Below are 21,728 nucleotides of genomic sequence, written 5' to 3'. Positions count from 1 at the left end.
AAAACACACCGAAGGTTTCTTTCTTTTTTTTCTTTTAAAGATTTTATTTATTTATTTGACAGAGAGAGATCACAAGTAGGCAGAGAGGCAGGCAGAGAGAGAGAGGAGGAAGCAGGCTCCCTGCTGAGCAGAGAATCCCATGTGCAGCTCGATCTCAGGACCCTGGGATCATGACCTGAGCTGGAAGCAGAGGCTTTAACTCACTGAGCCACCAGGCGCCCCTCACACTTGAAGTTTTCTAAGTCAAAGAAAAAATGTCGCAGTTTCTCTCCCTCCTTTTCCCCTGATCCCGCTCTCCAGAGCAAACTGATGTTAACATTTTGGTGAGGCTCCTTGTAGCTTTCCCCCCTCCCCCTACCATGCACACCCACAACTCCCCCCATATGTGTTCTATTTGTATCATTCATTTAAATCATTTTATAAATAACGTTCTGCCCCTGAATTTCAGTTTTGAAATTTTAAAGCACAGTCAAGAAATGATTTGGCAACAGTTAAGAAATCACAAGTTCCCTTCTTCCCACATAAACTTCTGCAAACTGCATGCCGGGTTCTGCTGGTGGTAAAGCCGCCGAGTTCAGGAAGTTGGCCAGTTTCTTTGCTCTGAGCACACCGAGTAACAGAGGGTAGCCCTCCTTGGCGCTGCAGGTGACCGATGAGAAATTAGGACAACAGAGCCTGGTAAGCCACTTCTGTTCTCTTAACAAAGCTTTCCCACGAAAGCTTTCCTCCGAAATGCAGCTTGGGGGCAAACGATGCAAACACAGAAAGGGATAAATGGGACCAGCAAGAATTAGAGCACCTCTCAATGATGGGCACTAGACATGGGAAATCAAATACTGACTGATTTGAACAGGACAACAAGCAGATTCCAAGTTAGGAGCTGACTGATATACTCTGGTCCTACCAGAAACAGTAGTCTCTTCTAGAACCAAAGGGCTGGAAGCAGAGTGAGCAGCAGAAGTGTTTTTCCTTTGCTATCTCTACAAATGAAGGATAAATTCTCATCGCACATGCTCTGGTCACTTGCTAGGGCCTAGGCAAAGCCTGAAATTAGCATACTCCAAGGCATGTTCAATATTCCTTGCTACTTTTCTTGTTCAGGACTTTTAAGTAAACCTGTTACCTTTGCTACAATTGTATTCTGTAGTCAGGAGGTCGGTGTTTGCTACTGTCGGGAAAGGTCAGGCTGAAAAACAAAATTTATAATTTGAAGAAGTGATGTACTTTTGGGGTACCTAGGTGGTGCAGTGGGTTAAGCCTCTGCCTTCGGGTCAGGTCATGGTCCCGGGGTCCTGGGATGGAGCCCCGCATGGGGCTCTCTGCTCAGCAGGGAGCCTGCTTCCCCCTCTCTCTCTGCCTGCCTCTCTGCCTACTTGTGATCGCTCTCTGTCAAATAAATAAGTAAAATCTTTTAAAATTTTTTTAAATTTTATTTCCAGTTAGTTAACATATAGTGTAATATTTATTTCGGGGGTACAATACGGTGACTCAACACTTCCATACAAAACCCAGTGTTCATCACAAGCACATTGCTTAAATCCCATCACCTGTTTCCTGCACCCCCACCCCCAACCTCCTCTCTGGTGACCATCAGTGTCTCTAGAGTTAAGAGTCTGTTTCTTGGTTTGCCTCTCTCTCTCTCTCTTTCCTCACCCCCTTTCCTCATCTGTTTTTGTTTCTTCAGTTCCACAAATGAGTGAGATCACATGGTATTTGTCTTTCTCTGACTTATTTCGCTCAGTGTTATACTGTCTACATCCATCCACATGGTTGCAAAAGGCAAGATTGCATTCTTTTCGATGGCTGAATGAAGTTAATTTTGAAATCCACGCGATGCCCATTTTAGGTCTTGAAAGGAATTAGGTTCGTACCACAGTTCAATGATGCTTTGTGAACGGACTGCAACAGCTCAACAGGGCCGCCAACACATGGGGAACTGGGATAGAAGTTATCCGATTTCTACTTGGCCTGTGAAGCTGCTATGCAAGCCACAGCCAATATAATTGTATTATAAGAAATGAAAATGGAATCATAAAAAACCCAAACTAGCTTGGAAATGTGCCCTGCTTCCCTCTCTCCCATTGATGATATGGGTAGGACCTCGCGGGCCTCTGGCCTCGGAGCAGAGGTTGTTAGCTTTGACTGCGCATTAGAATCACAGGGGAACCCCCAGACTGACGAAATCAGAATGTTGGGGACCGGGCCTGTCTGTTCATAGCTTCTCAACCTTGCAGCTTTCTCAAGGTGAGTCCAAGAGCCATGGCCTTAGAACAGTGGCCCACAGGGCCTTCCGGTCCTTTGCTTAAAGAGCACAGTGCTTTTGTAGGGAGTGAGAAGGTTCCGGGAAGAGCCAGATCTCCTTCATTAGCCCCTTGGTTGGATTTCAGAAAGCAAACTCAAGGCTCTGAGTGTGCCTCATCTGAAAAGCCCAGGATGTGGCTTGTGGAAAGCCCAGACTTCAGCAACACCAGGGTATGTGCACAGAGGAGGATGGCGTTACTCATGGTTTGTCTTAGCAAGTCCGCTGGCGATTATTTGTAAGGGCATCTTAGGGTCAGTTCCAGAGTCCACTGAGGGGCTCGTCATTCCAAAGGAATGTGTTGACTTCAGCCGCATTATTAAACAGAGCTGAGGGATTTGTTGTTTTTGAAACTCTTACCAACCACCTCTGGCATTTGAATCCTGAACGTTCCAGGTGTGGCTATGAGTTCTCTGTGGACCGTCCAAACCAGACCATAGCCAAACAGCTGCTTGCTTCTAGAATTACCAAAGTGCCAACTCCTAGGGGATCTCTAGGCTCAGCTGCAGCTCTGCCACCTACCATTTGAGTAGCCTCTTCGGGCCTCAGGTTCCCCATCTGTAAAATGGGGTCTTTTTTTTAAGATTTTATTTATTTGACAGACAGAGATCACAAGTAGGCAGAGAGGCAGGCAGAGAGAGAGAGGAGGAAGCAGGATCCCTGCTGAGCAGAGAGCCCGATGCGGGACTCGATCCCAGGACCATGACCTGAGCCAAAGGCAGAGGCTTAACCCACTGAGCCATCCAGGTGCCCGTGTAAAATGGGGTCTTAAAGGAGCACGTGCCATACTGACAATCATGCTATTTGAATCCCCCGAAATACAGTAAGGAGCACTTGAGTGCTTTGCCAGGAAGCAAACCCCAGGACCAGTGCAAGTCACACGTTTTTGTATTTAATCCTCATAAAAGCCAGGAAATTGGGATCCATCTCTTCGTTGACATGCAGATTCAACATGGTAGTGGTTTCTCTCCCAAAGCCGTTAGCGAATCCATCAGATTTGGGAAGGATAAAATATCTATTAATTAATTGTAAATTTCACCTAAGCTGACAAACCCTGTCAACCATTTCTTTACTAATTTACTTTCATAATGTCTCCGCGGGCAACAGATTCAACAGCAAGTGAATCAGAACCCATAAAAAATTATAAATAGGTTCCGCTGGGCAAAAATTCAAGTCTGCTCGAACACCACATCACGTCCAAATGGCTAAGTAATTCAACTGACCATGTTTTAGAATCAGAAGGTTCTCTTGACTCTTTAGTCTTATCCTGGGTTATCCGCAGGACCCATCCTGAGAAGGGGGTTACAGCTTAGGAGATGGTCTGAGACAAAGGAAGCCTTTGAAGAGGGAGAAGGAAGGAGGCATCATTGCAGAAAGTTTGCAGCCTAGGAAGAGGATGTAGAAAGACAAAAACCTGTTTCATTTCAGGATGGCAGGCTTGTCCCCCACCCCACCCCCACCCCCTGCTCCCCACCCCCAGATGATTTTTGCCTGAGATTGTGAAATTGTGTAGCAAAACATACGGGATTGAGGTTAGCATCGCCCAGTGGGGGCACTTCCTTTGCACCCAGCACCATCTGTTTCTGTCCTGCCCGCGCCCCTCACCCCCTCGGGCGGGGTTCCGGGGGTGGCCCCTCACGGCGTCCTCAGCGAAGGCAGACTTTTCTGAACGCATCTTCAGAATTCCCTGGTCTTCTGTCATTGTGGTTTTGGTGTCCACTGGTGTCCAAGCGGAGAAGGCAGATGTGAGGGAGGGCTAGGGTGAGTTGTTCTCGTTGTGCTGTTTGGGTCCTTCCGAACCCAAAGGTGACACCTGGTCTGTTGTCAGCAATGGACCCAACTGAAGGACGGAGCATGCATGGAAAATAGGAAAACAGTTGTGAAATCGCTTCCTCTGTAGCTAGAAACGGTGCTATTTGGCGGGGAGGGAAGTTAACAGGGGTGTGTGTGTGTGTGTGAGAGAGAGAGAGAGAGAGAGAGAGAGAGAGTCCTATGCTTTCTTTAAGGAAATGGGTCCTGACTTTTTCTGGATGTTCCAAGGCAACACTCAGTGAGAGATCCAGACCACGCAGAGCCAGTCATCCTCAGGGAACTTTCTAGGCAGGGAGCTCACCAGCCCCACTGAACAACGGCTTCCTCGGGCGGCTGGGCTTTGTCTAGGCGCCACTGGGTTGCACCGGCCGCTCTCAGTCCCCGCTGCCCATTCTCGGGCTCCGCAAACTTGGTGGCTCAAGACAACAGAACTGGATCCTCTCAGCTTCTTGGCGGCTCTGAGGGAAACGTTCCAGGTCCTTCTCTCGGCTCCTGGTGGGGGCCAGCAGCCCTGGGCATTCCTTGCAAACCTCCCTCTTCTTCTAAGGACATCAGGCGCTGGACTGGGGGGACCCTCACTCGGCATGACCTCACTTTGACTGGATTCTGTGGCCGAAGACCCTACTTCCGAATCAGTTCAGACTCACGGGTACAGAGGTTAGAGGTTCAGCTCGTCTTTCGGGGGGTTACCACTGAACCCGCAACATTCTCCTTTTCTGACCCTCGCCCTCCACCTTCGCTGCTCCCGTTCCAATATTTCTCTCCCTGCCTGTGGCTGTCTCCCCACCTTGTGCCCCTGAGCCTGATCTGAACCCCGGAGTGACACCGTGGACAACCAGGGCCGGCTTCTCGTTAGAGAGCTCTTCTGTTCTTAGAGGCCACAGGGCCTAGGGCCCGTGACACTTTAAGGAAAGCTTTCATTTTCTTTAAAATCAGGAAAATCATATAATTCAGGCCGGACTGTGTTTCTCTTTATGCCAATGTGGTCGTAAAAGAGAATTTTGACTTTTTTTTTTTTAATCTTAATGGAACGAAGGAGCGCACAAAGGCCAAAGTGTTTTGGCCCCACCTTCTATTTTCTGATTTACCAGAAAGGCTGAGGAAAATTCAGGAATTGCTAATATATGTCCCCAGTGAAGGAGACTGAAGTATTTTTTTAAATGTCTTTATTTATTGTGGAGCAAGAGCGAGCGAGAGAGCACGGGGGGAGGAGCAGAGGAAGAGGGACAGGGAGCCTCTATGCTGAGCGTAGAGCCTGACACGGGGCTCAACCTCACAACCCTCAGATCGTGACCTGGGCTGAAACGAAGAGTCAGATGCTTAGCCAAGGTCCCCTAGGAGACAGGAGTATCGATCCACAATCCCTTACCTGAAACCCATGGGCTAGTATGGCGTCAGAGTTCAGAGTTCATATTTTAGCAAGATGATATGTTACAAAACACTTCCAACAGGTGCAAGTCACCCACATGGCTATTTCTGCCATGAAAGGAGAAATCTCACGCTAACTAGCTAAATGCAGATTATAGTAGCCTTACGTCAGTTCAGGTCCGGTTTGAGTGGCCAGTAAGTCCTAAAAAACAAAGTTCTCTGGCACTCGGATTTTTTAGGATTTCCAACTTGCAGACAGGAGACCGAGAATCTGTGCAGGACAGACAGCACCTGCATTAACAGACCAAGGGTTAAACCACTGTCCTGGGTGCCGGAGGCTCACTCTATCCATCGCTGCTTCTGAATTTTTTTTTTTTTCTGTTTCTGTTGATTTCTGTCATGCTAGGTGAATTGCTCAGGGGACGGGTACTCACTATTACGCAAGGCGTGGAGGGTGGGGGTGGGGAACGGGGGCCATATAAGTGATGAGAAGCTTCATTTTACAAGACTTCCCAACAGATGAGTCTCTCTGCCCAAAAGGAATGGCCGTGAGTCGCTTTCGGTCCGAGTGTGCTGGAGTGATGGCAGATCTTTTCCCCAGTGCAAGGCTGAGCCCAGGGTGAGGAGGGTTGAGGCCCTCATTTGGGGCAAACTTTAAGGAAGGGAGGATGCCCCAAATTTGCCCCGTAATCAAGATGAACAATGTTTTAATGTTCTATTAGAAAAAACAATCAAACTGGCCACCTCCAGCCTGCAGGCTAGTTGCCTGTTTTCGGTAAATAAAGTTTTATTGGCTCCGGAGCCGCGATCAAAGGGAGGCAAGTGACGTGGGGCCTCGCGAGAGCGGGGTTGGTTTCTATGTTTATGTAACATGTTGACTGTTGAGTGCATCAGAGATTTTAAGCTGTTACACCTCATCCTTGACTCGTACTTTAGGGGGTTCCAGACCTGCCAGGGGGAGGGTGACAGGTGGCAGAAGTAAGTATCCTTTCTTCTCTCTGTCTCAGGTCCGGTTTTATTTGCAGAGTTGCACTTTCTGTCTTACTTGCACAATCGCCCCTTTCCCTCCTTTACCTGATTCCCAGAGTGGCCTTTTCTCTGTTTTATTTGCTTAGTTGCCATTTCTCTTCTGCCAGACTCCATGGTTTTGACTAGTGACACTTGTGAACATAATGCTCCTTGGTGGCCCTTGAGGTGCTTCCGGAGCCTGGACTCCTAGTAGCCGGAGGCCTGGGGGCGGCCAAGAGGAAGGGCTCTGCCAGGGAGGCGCAGCTCCTGCGGGGCTGTCGGGGGCTCCCCGCTCCCTCCTTGGCTCCAGTCGGACGAGTGAGCTAGTCTCAGCCCCGCACTTGGGAGCATGGCGGGGCCTTTACTGTCCATTCACAGCCGTGAGGTCCTGAGGCAGATGGAGAGGCTTGGCGGCTCGGGGTTTTCTCCTCGAGTCCTTGGCTAGCTGCCAGCTCACCGCTTCCCACCCTGCCCCACCATGTATTTCTCTTCAAACCGAGGTCAGGTGGAACTCCATCAAGTCACCTCCTTATGTCAGGACCCTTGGAAGAGTGGAGTTAGGAACCGCTCCTCACTCACAAATGGGCAGAATATGCTGATCCCTTCCATGGCCCGACGTTTACTTTAAGTTGCTTCAGACTCTCCCAGACTCTGGGAGGCCATTTTCACCCTGAAAAAAAACACAAAACAAAACCAACCAACCAAACAAAAAAACAGTGAAATTCAGCAAGTTCTCCTCCTGGTCTCTAGCGCCCCCTAGAGGCTTTTCCGCTCGCTTGTTCCTTGTTGTAGGAGAGAACCTCGCCTCTGAGATGAGACGCCGAGGCCTTAACTTGAGGCCACACAGGACAGCTCTGTCCTCTGGACCTGCCCAAGTAACCACCTAAAAATGCCTCTCCTACCAACAGAGCTGTTCATCACGCTAAGGGAAGAGTCTCCGATCTGGCCTTACCTGGCCTTCTGTTCCTCCTGGGCCTTTTAAAATATTCATTTGGAATGTTTTATTAATGGATAATTAAAAAACAGAAACAGGAAATTAATAAGCACTACCTCAGCCAGGTGATAACGGGCCACATACAGTGAGTCACCTTGCTACTCTGTGCCCTTGGTGTGATGGGGATACAAAGGCTCTTGACTTTTGCGGTCTTCCTGCCCAAGACCCATTACCCTAGTTTCATCATGAGAAAAGCAACAGACAAATCCCAGTTGAGAGACAGTTTGCATAACCATCCTCTTCCCTGTCTTTATTTTTCTCCATAGTGATTTCCACCATCTTACCTACTGTCCTGTAGGGTAAACTCCAAATGGGCTGGCATTTTAATCAATTTGGTTCCTTGCTGTATTCCCAGCTTGGAAGTAATTCCTGAAGTAAAGTATATGCTTAATAAATAGTTTTGAACAAATGAATAAATGGCTATAGAGCTTTTGAATTGCTGTACAGTATTCCCCTGTATGACCACGACTCAAAGGTATTCGAACAATTTCCGATCTTTTGCTATTGCTAACAGCCTTATGTTGAACATCCTTGGGTATAGTGATTTGTGTATGTGAGGGTCTATCTTTAGGATCTATTTCTAGGAATTGCCGAGTCTATGTCTCCAATTTTTTTTTAAGATTTTATTTATTTATTTGAGAGAGAGAGAGCACGCATGCGCACAAGCAGGTGGAGGGGCAGAGGGAGAGGGAATAACAGACTCCCCACCAAGCAAGGAGCGTGATGGGGGACTCCATCCCAGAACCCTGGATCATGACCTGAGCTGAAGGCAGAGGCCTAACTGACTGAGCCACCCAGGTGCCCCTATGTCTCTAATTCTGATAAATGTTAAGAATTTCTTACTGTCTTAGAGGGGACATTAATTTAGATTTCTGCCAGCAAAATATGACAACACCTGTTTCTCCATGTCCTCACCTACACAGTAGAATTGGTAAAAATAATGGTATCTCTGTGTAATATTTTGAGTGAGGTTAGTATCTTTTCCTATGTTTAAAAGCTATATGTGTTTCCTTTTCCTTTGAGCTGTCTTTTAATATGTGTTTGTCCATTTTTCTATTGGGTTATCTTCCCACTTATCTGTAAAATGTCTTTACGTGTCAAATCTCTTACTCCCTTATCTGTGATAAGGACTACAAATAGTTTTTCCTAATTTTTTGTTTCACTTTTGGCATCGTTTCCCATGTTTTTTTGTAAGGCATAATTTTAACCCACTGAGCCACCCAGGCGCCTTGTAAGGCATAATTTTAATTTGCATGTGGTTGCACTGACCAGTCTCTACTTTTTTTTGGGCCTCTGATCTATTTTTTCATTGTTCTGGAGTAACTAGGCAATGCAATTAGACAATAAAAATAAATTGGACTACATAAAGGGTATTAGGGAGATAATCACTATTTGTAGGTGGTTTAATTGCTTACCCAGGAATATCACATGGAGAAATAACTATTCTAAACAACCAGAGAATTTAGTATAGTGATTTGGTATAAAATTAATATATGGGAATCAGTAATCTTAATTTATAGCAGCAAAGACCTGTTAGAAGGTAAAATAAAAGTAATCCATCCACAAAAGGAGATCAATGAGCAGGACTTGGTCTATCAGATACTAACATCCCCCCAAACTGTAATTATTAAAACATGTGGTGCCAGCATGTGAATGGTGAACAGGTTGATGAAGCAGAGAGCCTAAAGTTGGGAAGCAAAAAATTATTCAACAAGTGATGTTTGCACATCACTAAAACAGAAAAGCAACCCACTGAATGGGAGAAGATATTTGCAGTGGTATGTCAGATAAAGGGTTGATAGTCAAAATACATAAAGAACTTATACAACTCAACACCACAAAAATAGCCTGATTAAGAGGACCTGAATAGACATTTTTCCAAAGAAAACATATGGATGGCCAACAAACACATGAAAAGATACTCCACATCACTCCTCATCAGGGAAATGCTAATCACAACCACCATGAGAGCTCACTTCACACCTGTCACAATGGCTAAATAAAACACACATCAAAAACAAACAAAAACCACGTTGATGGGATGTGCAGAAAAGAGAACACTCATGCCCTCTTGGTGGGGCTGTAAATTGGTGCTGGTACAACCACTGTGAAAAACAATCTGGAGGTTCCTCAAAAAATAAAAACTAGAAATACTACATGATGTGGTAATTTCATTACTGGTTATTAACCCAAAGAAAATGAAAACATGGATTCAAACACACACACACACACACACACACTTCTATGTTCATTACAGCATTATTTACAATAGCCGAGATATGGAAGCAACCTAAATGTCCATCAACAGATGAATAGATAAAGAAGATGACGTGTATACCTACAGCTATAAAAAAAAAATGGTATCTTGCCATCTGCGACATGGATGGACCAAGAGGGTATTATGCTAAATGAAACAAGTCAAAGAGAAATACTGTATGGTTTCATTTATATGTGAGATCTAAAAGACAAATGAACAAATAAACAGACCCATAAACAGAGAGAACACACTAGTAGTTCCCAGTTAGAGAATGAACAAATCACAGGGATGAAAGGTACAGCATAGTGAATGTAGTCAGAGGTACTGTGATAGTGTGGTACCATGGCACACAGGAGCTACACTTGCAGGGAACACAGCATAACGTATGGACTTGTCGAAGCACTATGTCGTACGGCTAAAACTAATGTAACATTGTGTGTCAACCATATTTCAGTAAAAATAAATATGTGAATGACGTTGGGGCAAGCAGATCTCCATTTAGAAAAAAATAATGTGGGTCTGCACCTCATGTTTTATGCCAAAACAATCCCAGTGAGATAAGATATTTCAGTGTAGGAAAATGAAATCATAAATTTACCAGAAAAAAAGATGTGGAAATCGTTGTTGATGGAACTGAGGTATGGAATGTCCTTTATGGCATCCACTACCCTGCATGATCTGATTCATACCTCAGGCTGTCCTTGCCATGACCCCCAAGGCCATCCCTCTGTGAGCACTCTCCTCTGAGCTGAAGGGGCATATATGTAACAGCCTACTGGACATCTCCACTGCAAGATCACAAACTCAAATTTAACACACATCAGATTAATATTACAAGAAGCTTCAAACAATACTCATTTATCAGCTCCAATTTCTATAGGTCAGAGTCTGGGTGGGCTTGCCGGGGTTCTCTGCTCTTGAATGAATAAGGCTAAAATTGATACATTGGCCAAGCCGAACTCTTCATTCCAGGCCCTGAGTAAGGATCCATTCCCAAGTTCATTCAGGTTGACAGGCAATTTGAGTTTTTCATGGCTGTAGGATGGGGGAAGGGGTGTTCTCTTGCCAGCTGTCAGCAGAGCACCACGCAGCTTCTGAAGGTGGCCTGCATTCCTCGCCAGTGGCCCCCTCCACCTTGAAGTCAGCAAGAGTGAGTCAAATTATTCTCCTGCTTCCAACCTCTCTGATTCTCCTTTCTGCTGCCAACCAGAGAAAGCTCTCTGCTTTTAAAGGCTCATACAATGGAATGAGGCCCATCTCGATAAGCTCCCTATTGTCACGTGACCTAGCGCGATGGCAGAGTAGTACGAGGGAGCAAAGGACAGAGAGGCCCTCTGAAAAGTCTGCCTACCAAACCAGGTAAAGTGGGGCTTTCTTTCAGTGGAAGGAAGACATCAGGCAGCAATACCTAGATAGTGCTGTACTTGAAAATGACTGAAAGTAACTGACAATGCCTGGGAGTTCTCTTTCACCTGAGTTTTCATCTCAGCAGCAGCTGGCTCTTCCTCGGCTGCTGTGAACTGGCGGTGATTCTAGACCCTCAGCATAATCAGTAGCCACATGTTAAGGGTATGACAGGGACTGTTAGTCCTCAACTTTAATAGAACTTAAAAAGGAAGCGCTTTCCTGGCTTAGCTCACAAGAAGGACAGGAGTTCGGCTCTAGTGAAAAACACGATTTCGTGAAGGTTGGTCTTGAGACTCGGTGAAATAAGATTTGGAGAGTTCTTCTGACCACAGCCCTCATCCCGCAATCACGTTAATGTGTTTATTGCATCGTATAACTACCAAAGCTAATATATTCAGCCGTCTGTTAAGAGAGAGCTGCAGAAAGCGAGGCGCTCTACTGAGTCACAGAGGTTGCTTGAAAAGATAAGACATCATGTCTTCCCTACAGAAGTTTACAACATCAGCCAAAGAATAGCTATTAATTCCAACGTTCCTATGAAAAGGGACATAGGGATACTGGTAGCCATTCCGCAAGATTTTTTTGATTGCCATCTACAACTGAGGTGCTGTTCTGACACAAAGACTTCAAAGTGAGGTTGTGTAGCATCATGGCTACTGTTGGAATCAGGATGACTGGAATCCAGCTCTACAATGTATTATCCTTCCAAAAGCCACTGAAGGGTCTTGAGTGGATAAATCGGATAGCAAAGATAAAATGCAGATAACATAGAACCTATCTCATTGTGTTGCTCTGGGCATTAATGTGGGTGACAAAATGTTTATGGTTAGCACACTCCCTGATACTTTGTTATCATTATCAACAGAAGGTGTCCACTTCACTGGAGGAGAGAATAGATCTGGATACGTACCACTGGAGAGGTAACAAACATCTGTGGGGAAGGCCAATAAGAGATAATGGTTGTGCCGAGGGATGGCTATGTCGATAAGGTAGAGGTGACTCTAGCTTGGAGATCTCAGATGATACCATAATGAAAGGTGAACCTGAACTCTCCTTGGGATGGGCCAACTTTCATCGAGAGTTCTGCTAATAGGTTGAAGCTATGAATGTATAGCTTGCCGGGTTCCAGATCTAGCATGAACCATAGCCACAGGCCCGCATCAGACCCGTTACGGTGATGAGGCATCTCAAGGAAGGACTCTGCAAAAGCTTCCCAGGCTTCTTTGAGCACCATGAAGCTGAATGCAGTGACAAATTAAAATTGTTCCGAACCTTGCAGCGGGTGTTGTGTGTAAATGATGAATCACTAAATTCTACTCCCCAAATCAATATCGCAGCATACGTTAACTAACAACAATTTAAATACAAATTTGAAAAAGACAAAAAAAAATTAATAAAAATTACAATTGTTCTGAACCTAACTTCACACAATTTGTTTAATCACTAAGAGAATTCATACTTCAAAATCCATGCGCAGTGCCATGAAGCGCTGTTATTTTTGTCATGAATTACCTAGCAAAGCCTGCTACTCTAACATTGTGCCTCCGCTTTTGATTTTCCTTAGGAAAACATGACCCTCCCATCTTTGTTTCTGACCTGCCTTGTCCTGCTCATCTCTGATTCCTATGAGTTCTTCAGCAAAGCAAATTATTCTAGAAGCTATCCTTGTGATGAGAAAAGACAAAATGGCTCTGTGATTGCAGAATGCAACGGCCGCCGACTGAGAGAAGTTCCCCAAACCGTGGGCAAGTACGTGACAGCACTTGACCTCTCTGACAATTACATTACACACATAACAAATGAATCATTTCAAGGGCTGCAGAATCTTACTAAAATAAATCTAAACCACAACAGCAATCCGCAGCACCTGAATGAAAACCCTGATATAAACAAAAAAGGCATGAATATCACAGATGGGGCGTTCCTCAACCTACAAAACTTAAAGCAATTACTGCTTGAAGACAACCAGTTATACCAAGTACCCGGTGGCTTGCCAGGGTCTTTGAAGGAACTTAGTCTCATTAAAAACAACATAATTTGCGTAACTAAAAAGAACACTTCTGGCCTTACCAATCTGGAAAGGCTCTACTTGAGCTGGAACTGCTATTTCGGCAATAACTGTGTTAATGAAACTTTTGCCATAGAAAACGGAACGTTTGAAAGTCTTACGAATTTGCAGGTGCTGTCCCTGTCTTTTAATAAGCTTGTCCGTGTGCCACCTAAGTTGCCAGACTCCCTAAGAGAACTTTATCTCAGCAATGCCAAGATTAAAATCATCAGTCAGGAAGATTTCAAGGGATTGAGAAATTTAAGAGTCCTAGATTTAAGTGGGAACTGCCCCAGGTGTTTCAACGCCCCATTTCCCTGTACACCTTGTGAAGGAGGCTCTTCAATTCAGATCGATCCTCTTGCTTTTCAAAACCTGACGGAACTTCGCTACCTAAACCTCTCTAGCACGTCTCTCCGGAAGATTCCCGTAACGTGGTTTGAGAATATGCCCAGGCTGAAGGTTCTGCACTTGGAATTCAATTACTTAGTGGATGAAATAGCCTCTGGGGAATTTTTAATGAAACTGCCCTCCTTGGAAATACTTGACTTATCTTTTAACTACAAAATGGCAAAATATCCAAAATATATTAATATTTCCCAAAACTTCTCTAATCTTAAGCTGCTCCAGGCGCTGCACTTAAGAGGTTACGTGTTCCAGGAACTTACAGCAAAAAACTTCCATCCCCTGAAGGGTCTCCCACATCTAAGGACTATCAACTTGGGCATCAACTTTATTAAGCAAATTAATTTTACTCTCTTCCAAGATTTCCCCAATCTGACGATCATTTACTTGTCAGAAAACCGAATATCACCCTTGGTAAATGATATCCAGCAAAATGATGAAAATGGTTACTCCTCTCCAAGTCATGTGCTTAAGCCACGCTCAGCAGATTTTGAGTTTGACCCACATTCAAATTTTTATCATAATACCCATCCTTTAATAAAGCCGCAATGCACAGTTTATGGCAAAGCCTTAGATTTAAGTCTGAACAGTATTTTCTTCATCGGGCGAGAGCAATTTGAAGCTTTTCATGACATTGCCTGCTTAAATCTGTCTTCAAATGGCAATGGTCAAGTGTTAAATGGAACTGAATTTTCAGCTGTGCCGCATATCAAATATTTGGATCTGACCAACAATAGATTAGACTTTGACGATGACAATGCTCTCAGTGATCTACCCGAGTTAGAAGTTCTAGATCTCAGCTACAATGCACACTACTTCCGAATAGCAGGGGTGACGCATCGCCTGGGATTTATTCAAAATTTAACACAACTGAAAGTTTTAAACTTGAGCCACAATGGCATTTATACTTTAACAGAGCAAGACCTGAAAAGCATGTCTCTAGAAGAATTAGTTTTCAGAGGAAACCACCTTGACATTTTGTGGAATGCTGAAGGTGACAAGTACTGGAAAATTTTTACAAGTCTCAGGAACCTGACACGGCTCGATTTGTCCTTGAATAACCTTCATCTTATCCCAAACGAAGCTTTTTTGAACTTGCCCCAGAGTCTCACCCAACTATACATAAATAATAACATGTTAAATTTTTTTAACTGGACATTACTCCAACACTTTCCACATCTCCACTTGCTGGACTTGAGTGGAAACAGGCTATCCTCTTTAACTAACAGCCTCTCCAAATTCACGCCTTCCCTGAGGACACTGCTACTACGTCGAAACAGGATTTCACACCTACCCTCCAACTTTCTTTCCGAAGCCAGCAGTCTGATCCACCTCGATTTGAGTTCCAACCTGCTGAAGATGATCAACAAGTCCACGCTTCAAACGAAGACCAACACCAGTTTAACCATTTTGAAACTAGATAGAAACCCTTTTGACTGTACCTGTGACATTGGAGATTTTCGAAGATGGATGGATGAAAATCTAGATGTCACCATCCCTCGGCTGACGGACGTGATCTGCTCTAGTCCTGGGGATCAGAAAGGGAAGAGCATCATGAGTCTGGAGCTAACAACCTGTATTTCAGATACCATCGCGGCAGTGCTGTGTTTCTTCACGTCCTTAATCACCATCACCGTGATGTTGGCTGCCTTGGGTCACCACTGGTTTTACTGGGATGTTTGGTTTATCTACCACGTGTGTCTAGCTAAGGTAAAAGGCTACAGGTCTCTTTCCACGTCCCAAACTTTCTATGATGCCTATGTTTCTTACGACACCAAAGATGCGTCGGTTACGGACTGGGTGATAAATGAGCTGCGTTTCCACCTAGAGGAGAGCGAAGGGAAAAATGTGCTCCTGTGTTTAGAGGAGAGGGATTGGGACCCTGGATTAGCCATCATCGATAACCTCATGCAGAGCATAAACCAAAGCAAGAAAACCATATTCGTCTTAACAAAAGAATATGCCCAAAACTGGAACTTCAAAACAGCATTCTACTTGGCCTTGCAGCGGCTCATGGAAGAGAACATGGATGTGATCGTATTTATTCTGCTGGAGCCCGTGTTACAGCATTCTCAGTATTTGAGGCTGCGGCAGAGGATCTGCAAGAGCTCCATCCTTCAATGGCCTGACAACCCCAAGGCGGAAGGCTTATTTTGGCAAAGTCTGAAAAACGTAGTCTTAACGGAAAACAATTCCCGTTATAACAATTTGTATGTTGATTCCATTAAACAGTACTAACGGATGTTAAGCCACGGCTCACCAGCATAATAAAAATGTAAAGCAATTACTCTTCTGTCTTAGGTATTTTTTGCTGTGTAACAAATTACCCCCAGACTTAGTGGCTTATGGTAACGCACTCTGATCTTACCGTCTCTAGTCAGGCATGCAGACGAGGCGTGGCTGAGTCCTCTGCTCAGCGTCTCTTAAAGGCTGTAAGCTACGTGTCATCAGTCAGGATCCACTTCCGAGCTCAAACTCACATGGTTGTTTGCAGGATTCAGTTCCTCTGGCAGTGTCGGTTAAAGGCTGCTCTCCATTTCCAGCCACAGGCACCTCTCCTGCAGGACAGCTTGCTTCACCAAAGCCAGCAAGAGAGAGAGGTTGCTGGCAAGATGGAAGGCACCACCTTTGGTAATCTAATCAGGGAAGTGATAGCCCCTCACCTGGGCCACATGCGGTTTGTTAGAAGTAAATCACAGATCCTGACAGCTCCGTGGGAGTGATCATTTCAGTCCAGGTAAATTAGTCTATGACCAAGATGGCGGCAGTTGGCCTGCCATCTTGGTCATAGATTGTGAATACCAGGAGGCGGGGATTATTGTAGGCCAGCTTAAGAGTTGGCTCACTGCACCTTCTTTTCAATATCTAAGAACTGTTGTAATTCTAACTCATGGCTCTGCTATTTAAGTTGCTATTTAGGGTTATCATATGCCCATGGTTACAGGATTACATTATGCTGTGGTTGCATTAGTCTTCCTTTTGCAATTACTTTTCTAAATATTGGGTATAATATTTGACCTCTAAGGTTTAGACGCCATTTAAAGGCTAAGATGGATATTTTCAGATGTTTTTTATTTTATTTTTTTTTAAGATTTTATTTATTTATTTGACAGACAGAGATCACAAGTAGGCAAAGAGGCAGGCAGAGAGAGAGAAGGAAGCAGGCTCCCCGCTGAGCAGAGAGCCCGATGTGGGGCTTGATCCCAGGACCCTGGGATCATGACCTGAGTCGAAGGCAGAGGCTTTAACCCACTGAGCCACCCAGGTGCCCCAGGTGTTTTTTATTTCTTAACCACTTTTTTAAAAAGTACGCAACCAAGTTAGAAGCATTTAAAGTATCTGTCGGTTGCCATCGCTGTAAATCTTGAATGATTAGAAATACTTCATTTCATATGATATGAGCATGCAATAAATATACAATAGGGAACTAGATCTATGATGTAAAAGAAATTGCCATCTACACTGGGTTTTTTGTGAATACTTAAAAAAAAAATCTTTGGTAAAAACCAAAGGGCATGAGGCGCCTGGGTGGCTCAGTGGGTTAAGCATCTGCACTCAGCTTGGGTCATGATCCCAGGGTCCTGGGATCCAGCCTGGTGTCAAGTCCCTGCTCTGCAGGGATCCTGCTTCTCCCTCTCCCTCTGCCTGCCACTTGCCCTGCTTGTGCTCTGTGTGTGTGTGTGTCAAGCAAATAAAATCTAAAAAAAACCCAAAAAACCAAAGGGCAAAAAGTTTTGATGATGTTTATATATTAAAGTAATTATTAATAGAGAAATTAATTCTATCTTTACCCCCCACTCAGAAGACAGAGTCAGAACGCCTACCTGTTGGTGCCCTTTATGCAACTGTCCCAAATGAAACAACTTTGGCTTTTGCTGCCACCTCTACTGCCCCCATGGTTCCTCTGCCACAGTTTATGGCATCTTCCCTCCACTACAGGTATGAATCTTAAAGAGATACCTTAGGAAATTTACCTGAGAATAGCTGGAAATTAGCCAAGCTCAAAAAAACTCGCTTCAGAAGGAAAGGAAGAAAAATCCCTACTTCATCATCCAGCAGAATCTTGCAGGGTAAGTTATATTTAATGATGTGTTTTGAAGGAACTGAGCAACATGGGGCCGCCTGGGTGGTTCTGTCAGTTAAGTGTCCAATTCTTGATTTTTGGCTTAGGTCATGATCTCAGGGTCCGGGGATCGAGCCCTGCATCGGGCTCTGCGTTGAGAGCAAGGTCTGCTTGAGATTCTTGCTCTTCCTCTGCCTCCACTCGTGCTCTCTCTCTCTCTAAAAAACAAAACAAAACAAAAAACAAAAAAAAAAAACAAAAAAACCCTGAACTGAACAAAATGGTATGTCATAGGGTTATTTAGGAAGGACAAAGTGGAAATCAGCACAAGTTTGCCAAGGACAGTTTTAGCTTTGTCACACTGGACCCTGTTTTGTGCCCATGGTGTTTATTTTTTTTAATTTTTACTTTTTAAAAGATTTTGTTTATTTATTTGACAGACAGAAATGACAAATAGGCAGAGAGGCAGGCAGAGAGAGAGGGGAAGCAGGCTCCCCGCTGAGCAGAGAGCCCGATGCAGGCCTCGATCCCAGGACCCAGGCACCCCACCCATGATGTTTATAGGAAGATATTTGTGCTTGAGTTTGGTGAGGCATGGGGACAAATATATAAAAGCAGGATCATTCCAGGAAAGTACAGCCTCAAAAGAATGGTGCTGTGGGGGGGTAAGTTACAGCTCATTCCTGTTGAGGTCACATTCATTTGTTGTCTGGTCAAAGCTCATTCATTTGTTTCCTGATTGTTTTGGTAAAAGAAAAAGGTAGAATTTTCAGTAGCTTTAGTAATTACAGATTACTAGTAAAGTCTCACACGCTTTGGTAGTGTTCTGTTGACAGAATCAAAAATTAATGAAGGTTACAGTTTTCCCCTCCAACGTATTTTCAAAATATTACAACTGTATTAGTTTCCTAGGACCACCATAGCAAAGTCCCACAAACTAGGTGGCTTAAAACAATAAAAGTTTATTGTCTCATGGTTCTAGAGGCTAGAAGTCTGAAATCCAGGTACCTGCAGGGCCATGATCCCTCTGAAACCTTGATGGGAGAGTCCCTCCTTGCCTTTTCTAGCTTCTGGTGTTTGCTGACAATCTTTGGTGTTCTTTGGTTCGTAGATACATCGTTCTAGTCTCTGCCTCCAATGTCACATGGCTGTCTTCCTTCCACTTCTCTCTCCTCTTCTTATATGGATACTAGCCGTATTGGATTGAGGGTCCATCCTAGGGGCACCTGGGTGGCTCAGTGGGTTGAGCCTCTGCCTTCGGCTCAGGTCATGATCTCAGGATCCTGGGATAGAGCCCTGCATCGGGCTCTCTGCTCAGCGGGGAGTCTGCTTCCCCCTCTCTCTCTGCCCGCCTCTCTGTCTGCTTGTGATCTCTCTCTGTCAAATAAATAAATAAATAAAAGCTTTAAAAAAAAATAAAGGATCCATCCTACTCTAGTGATGCTTCATCTTAACCAAGACCATCTGCATTAGCCCTATTTTCAACAGAGGTCACATTCTGAGACACTACAGGTTAGGACTTAGACATAAAATTTGAGGGGGGTCAGGGGACACAGTTCAACCCATAACAACCATGGCTTTACTTCTTTTGAAGTTACTCAGAATTCCATGAAAGTTGAAAATGCCCTTGTGAATAGGAAAGTCATTTATGGTTGTTGAAAGAATAAAGGCAATTTCCCTCTCAGCTATTAATAAAGCTGTTCTGGTGATATGGCCAGGTTTCCATGTCATTATCCTTGAACTTAGAGCCATAATAATAGCCATTATTTCCAATGAGTACAAAAGAAGGTCACACAGTGGTGTTCTCTTCCCCTCTGCCCTTGAGTGCCTTTAGGAAATGGGGGAATTGATAAAGCCCCGTGTCTTACCCAGCCATCATGTTGTCTTGGAGGATACAAGGCAGGAAATAACTGTTTTGGACCCGAACGGGACATCTCAGGACTTCCTGCGTTAATGACCCAAAATGGAAAATGGTCTTTATAAATGTCTCTCCAGTGTACAAAGAGAGGAGACTAGATTTCAAATTCACAAGATATTAACAGAAAAACAAACCAAAATGCCACTTATAATAGCAGAATTTTGCCACTGGGAAGCTTGTTTGAGCCTTTTTATTTCTTTTCCAGTGAGAAATGCATTTCTAGGATTAGAAAGAAAAGACCCGTCTGTCTTATCTTCCCAGTCTTCCTCTCCTTTGATGTTGTATCTGGACTATTTTAGTGATAACTCCCCACTTATCTCAGTAATGATAACACCAGAAGAGCAGAGATGATCAAGAGTCATGTCTGCATTTGCAAGAAAAGCCCCAAATGCAGTTGCCTGAGCCGGAAACCTGAGGCTCCTTGCTGCCTGTTTCATCTCACTCTGCACCCAACCATCCATCAAGCACTCGTGATTCAACCCCCTAAATTTCTTTCCCACCCATCCTCCGTCTCCACCTCTATGGTGGACACCCCTTGTCCTGGCCAGCATTTCCCACTGGCTTCCTGGGATCCACTCGGGCCCCTCCAATCCAGTGCCAGCAGACAGGGTGATTCTTGTAAAAGGTGTGACTTCTGAATTAAGTCTAAAACCATAACTCCCGAATCAGGTGCCCAAGGCCCTCTGTGGCCTCCCATTTCCTGCCCCTCCTCTGCTCTAAGCATCCCTATCACTACAGTTCATGCTGAGACCTCAGCGCCCACACATGCCACTGCCCTGAGTCACCTCTTCCCCCGGGCTTCGCTTAGCTCATTCCCTTCATCCTACTGGAAGAGGTTCAATGTCCTGTAGAGAGGCTTTCCCCTAAATTCCAAATTTCACCTGCGGGGGGGGGGGTCTCCTTATATTATCATCTTAGCATTTATCCCAAATTTGTTTGGGTAGACAATAGCAAAATGGACGGATGGAGTGGAATTAACACATGGGTGTTCCAGTAGACTGTAGGCTTCAGAGATGAGGGATGTTACCTTCTGCCTATCACTGAGTCCCCAATATAGATTACTATGCCTGATACACAATAAGGGTTCTCAACAAATACTTTTCAAGTGATTGATTGAATGAAGGTTCAGAGAGACTTCTGGAGCTATATCCTAGGACAGATGTGGTATGAGGAGGAGGTCACACTGTCAACTGTCACATTGTGGCCTCTATGCAGGGAGGCAGCGCTTCTTCCTCCTTCATTTTCCCCTTTCCCACTTCCAGCAGCAAGCATGGCGGTTGTCTCTTGGGTACTACACAGCGCCAAAAACCTTGGAGGTCATGATGCTGATTCCATGAGGCTCCGAACCTGGGCACAAGTCATTTGCTTTCTCATCTGAATGTTGTGCTGTGGTTCAGACCAAGTATAGTACAGACAAAGAAGAAGCCGAGGGAAGAGGTCATGAAACAGAAGAAGTTGGTTATAATTCTGTAGAGATCATGTGATGGTCCATAAACAATTATGTCATAACAGTGAGTCTGAAATCAGGCTCACGGGAGGTGGTTCCTGACTGTATCAGCATGGGGTAGTTTGCAGGTTCTATGGCCCCATTCAAAGCAAAGTTTCCCCAAGTTAATCCCATACCATGTCAGTAATCACTCCACCAAAAATGTTTCTGAGGTCAAACAAGTTTGGGAACCGCTTGGTTATTACAGTGTTGGTAATAGACATTGTGATCTCCAAGAGGGAGCAACATGACACTGTGCTGCGAACTTGTTTGACCATGGATTCCTTTTTTTTTTTGCAAGTCTCCTGCTGGAATTAATGTTCTCTCTTTCTCTTTGGAAATGCTGGTTTGAAGGCTGAACAGAGAGTCAGTCAACCTGGTGAGCCCCTGACATGAATTGTTCTGTTTTAAAAACAGAAGGAAAGGGCGCCTGGGTGGCTCAGTCGGTTAGGCCTCTGCTCAGGTCATGATCTCAGGGTCCTGGGATCAAGTCTTGCATCAGGCTCCCTGCTCAGTGGGGAGTCTGCTTCTCCCACTCTCTCATGCTCTTTCTCTCTCAAAGAAATAAAATAAAAGCAGAAAGAAATAATAATTTAGGCCACATGCCTTGAGGCTTTCATAGCCTAGTCACTGGCTCCTTGAACTAGGCCTACTAGGTCTCCAG

At 44.7% G+C, this 21,728-nt stretch overlaps 1 protein-coding gene across 2 annotated transcripts; it reads left to right on the top strand.

Moving 5' to 3' along the window:
* Window positions 1–509: 509 nt before the first annotated feature.
* Window positions 510–15,884, top strand: TLR8 (toll like receptor 8). Of its 2 annotated transcripts, XM_044234629.1 has the most exons (3): window positions 510–678; window positions 12,011–12,065; window positions 12,710–15,884. In XM_044234629.1, the coding sequence occupies exon 3, from the start codon at window positions 12,716–12,718 to the stop codon at window positions 15,833–15,835; it is 3,120 nt and encodes a 1,039-aa protein (XP_044090564.1). In that variant the 5' UTR covers window positions 510–678; window positions 12,011–12,065; window positions 12,710–12,715; the 3' UTR covers window positions 15,836–15,884. The 2 variants fall into 2 exon arrangements, with proteins under 2 accessions (XP_044090564.1, XP_044090565.1); XM_044234630.1 differs by lacking the exon at window positions 12,011–12,065.
* Window positions 15,885–21,728: the final 5,844 nt, after the last annotated feature.

This window comes from Neovison vison, chromosome X, assembly GCF_020171115.1.
Source record: "Neovison vison isolate M4711 chromosome X, ASM_NN_V1, whole genome shotgun sequence".
Taxonomy (NCBI): domain Eukaryota; kingdom Metazoa; phylum Chordata; class Mammalia; order Carnivora; family Mustelidae; genus Neogale; species Neogale vison.
This window is presented reverse-complemented; position numbering and strand designations above follow the sequence as displayed.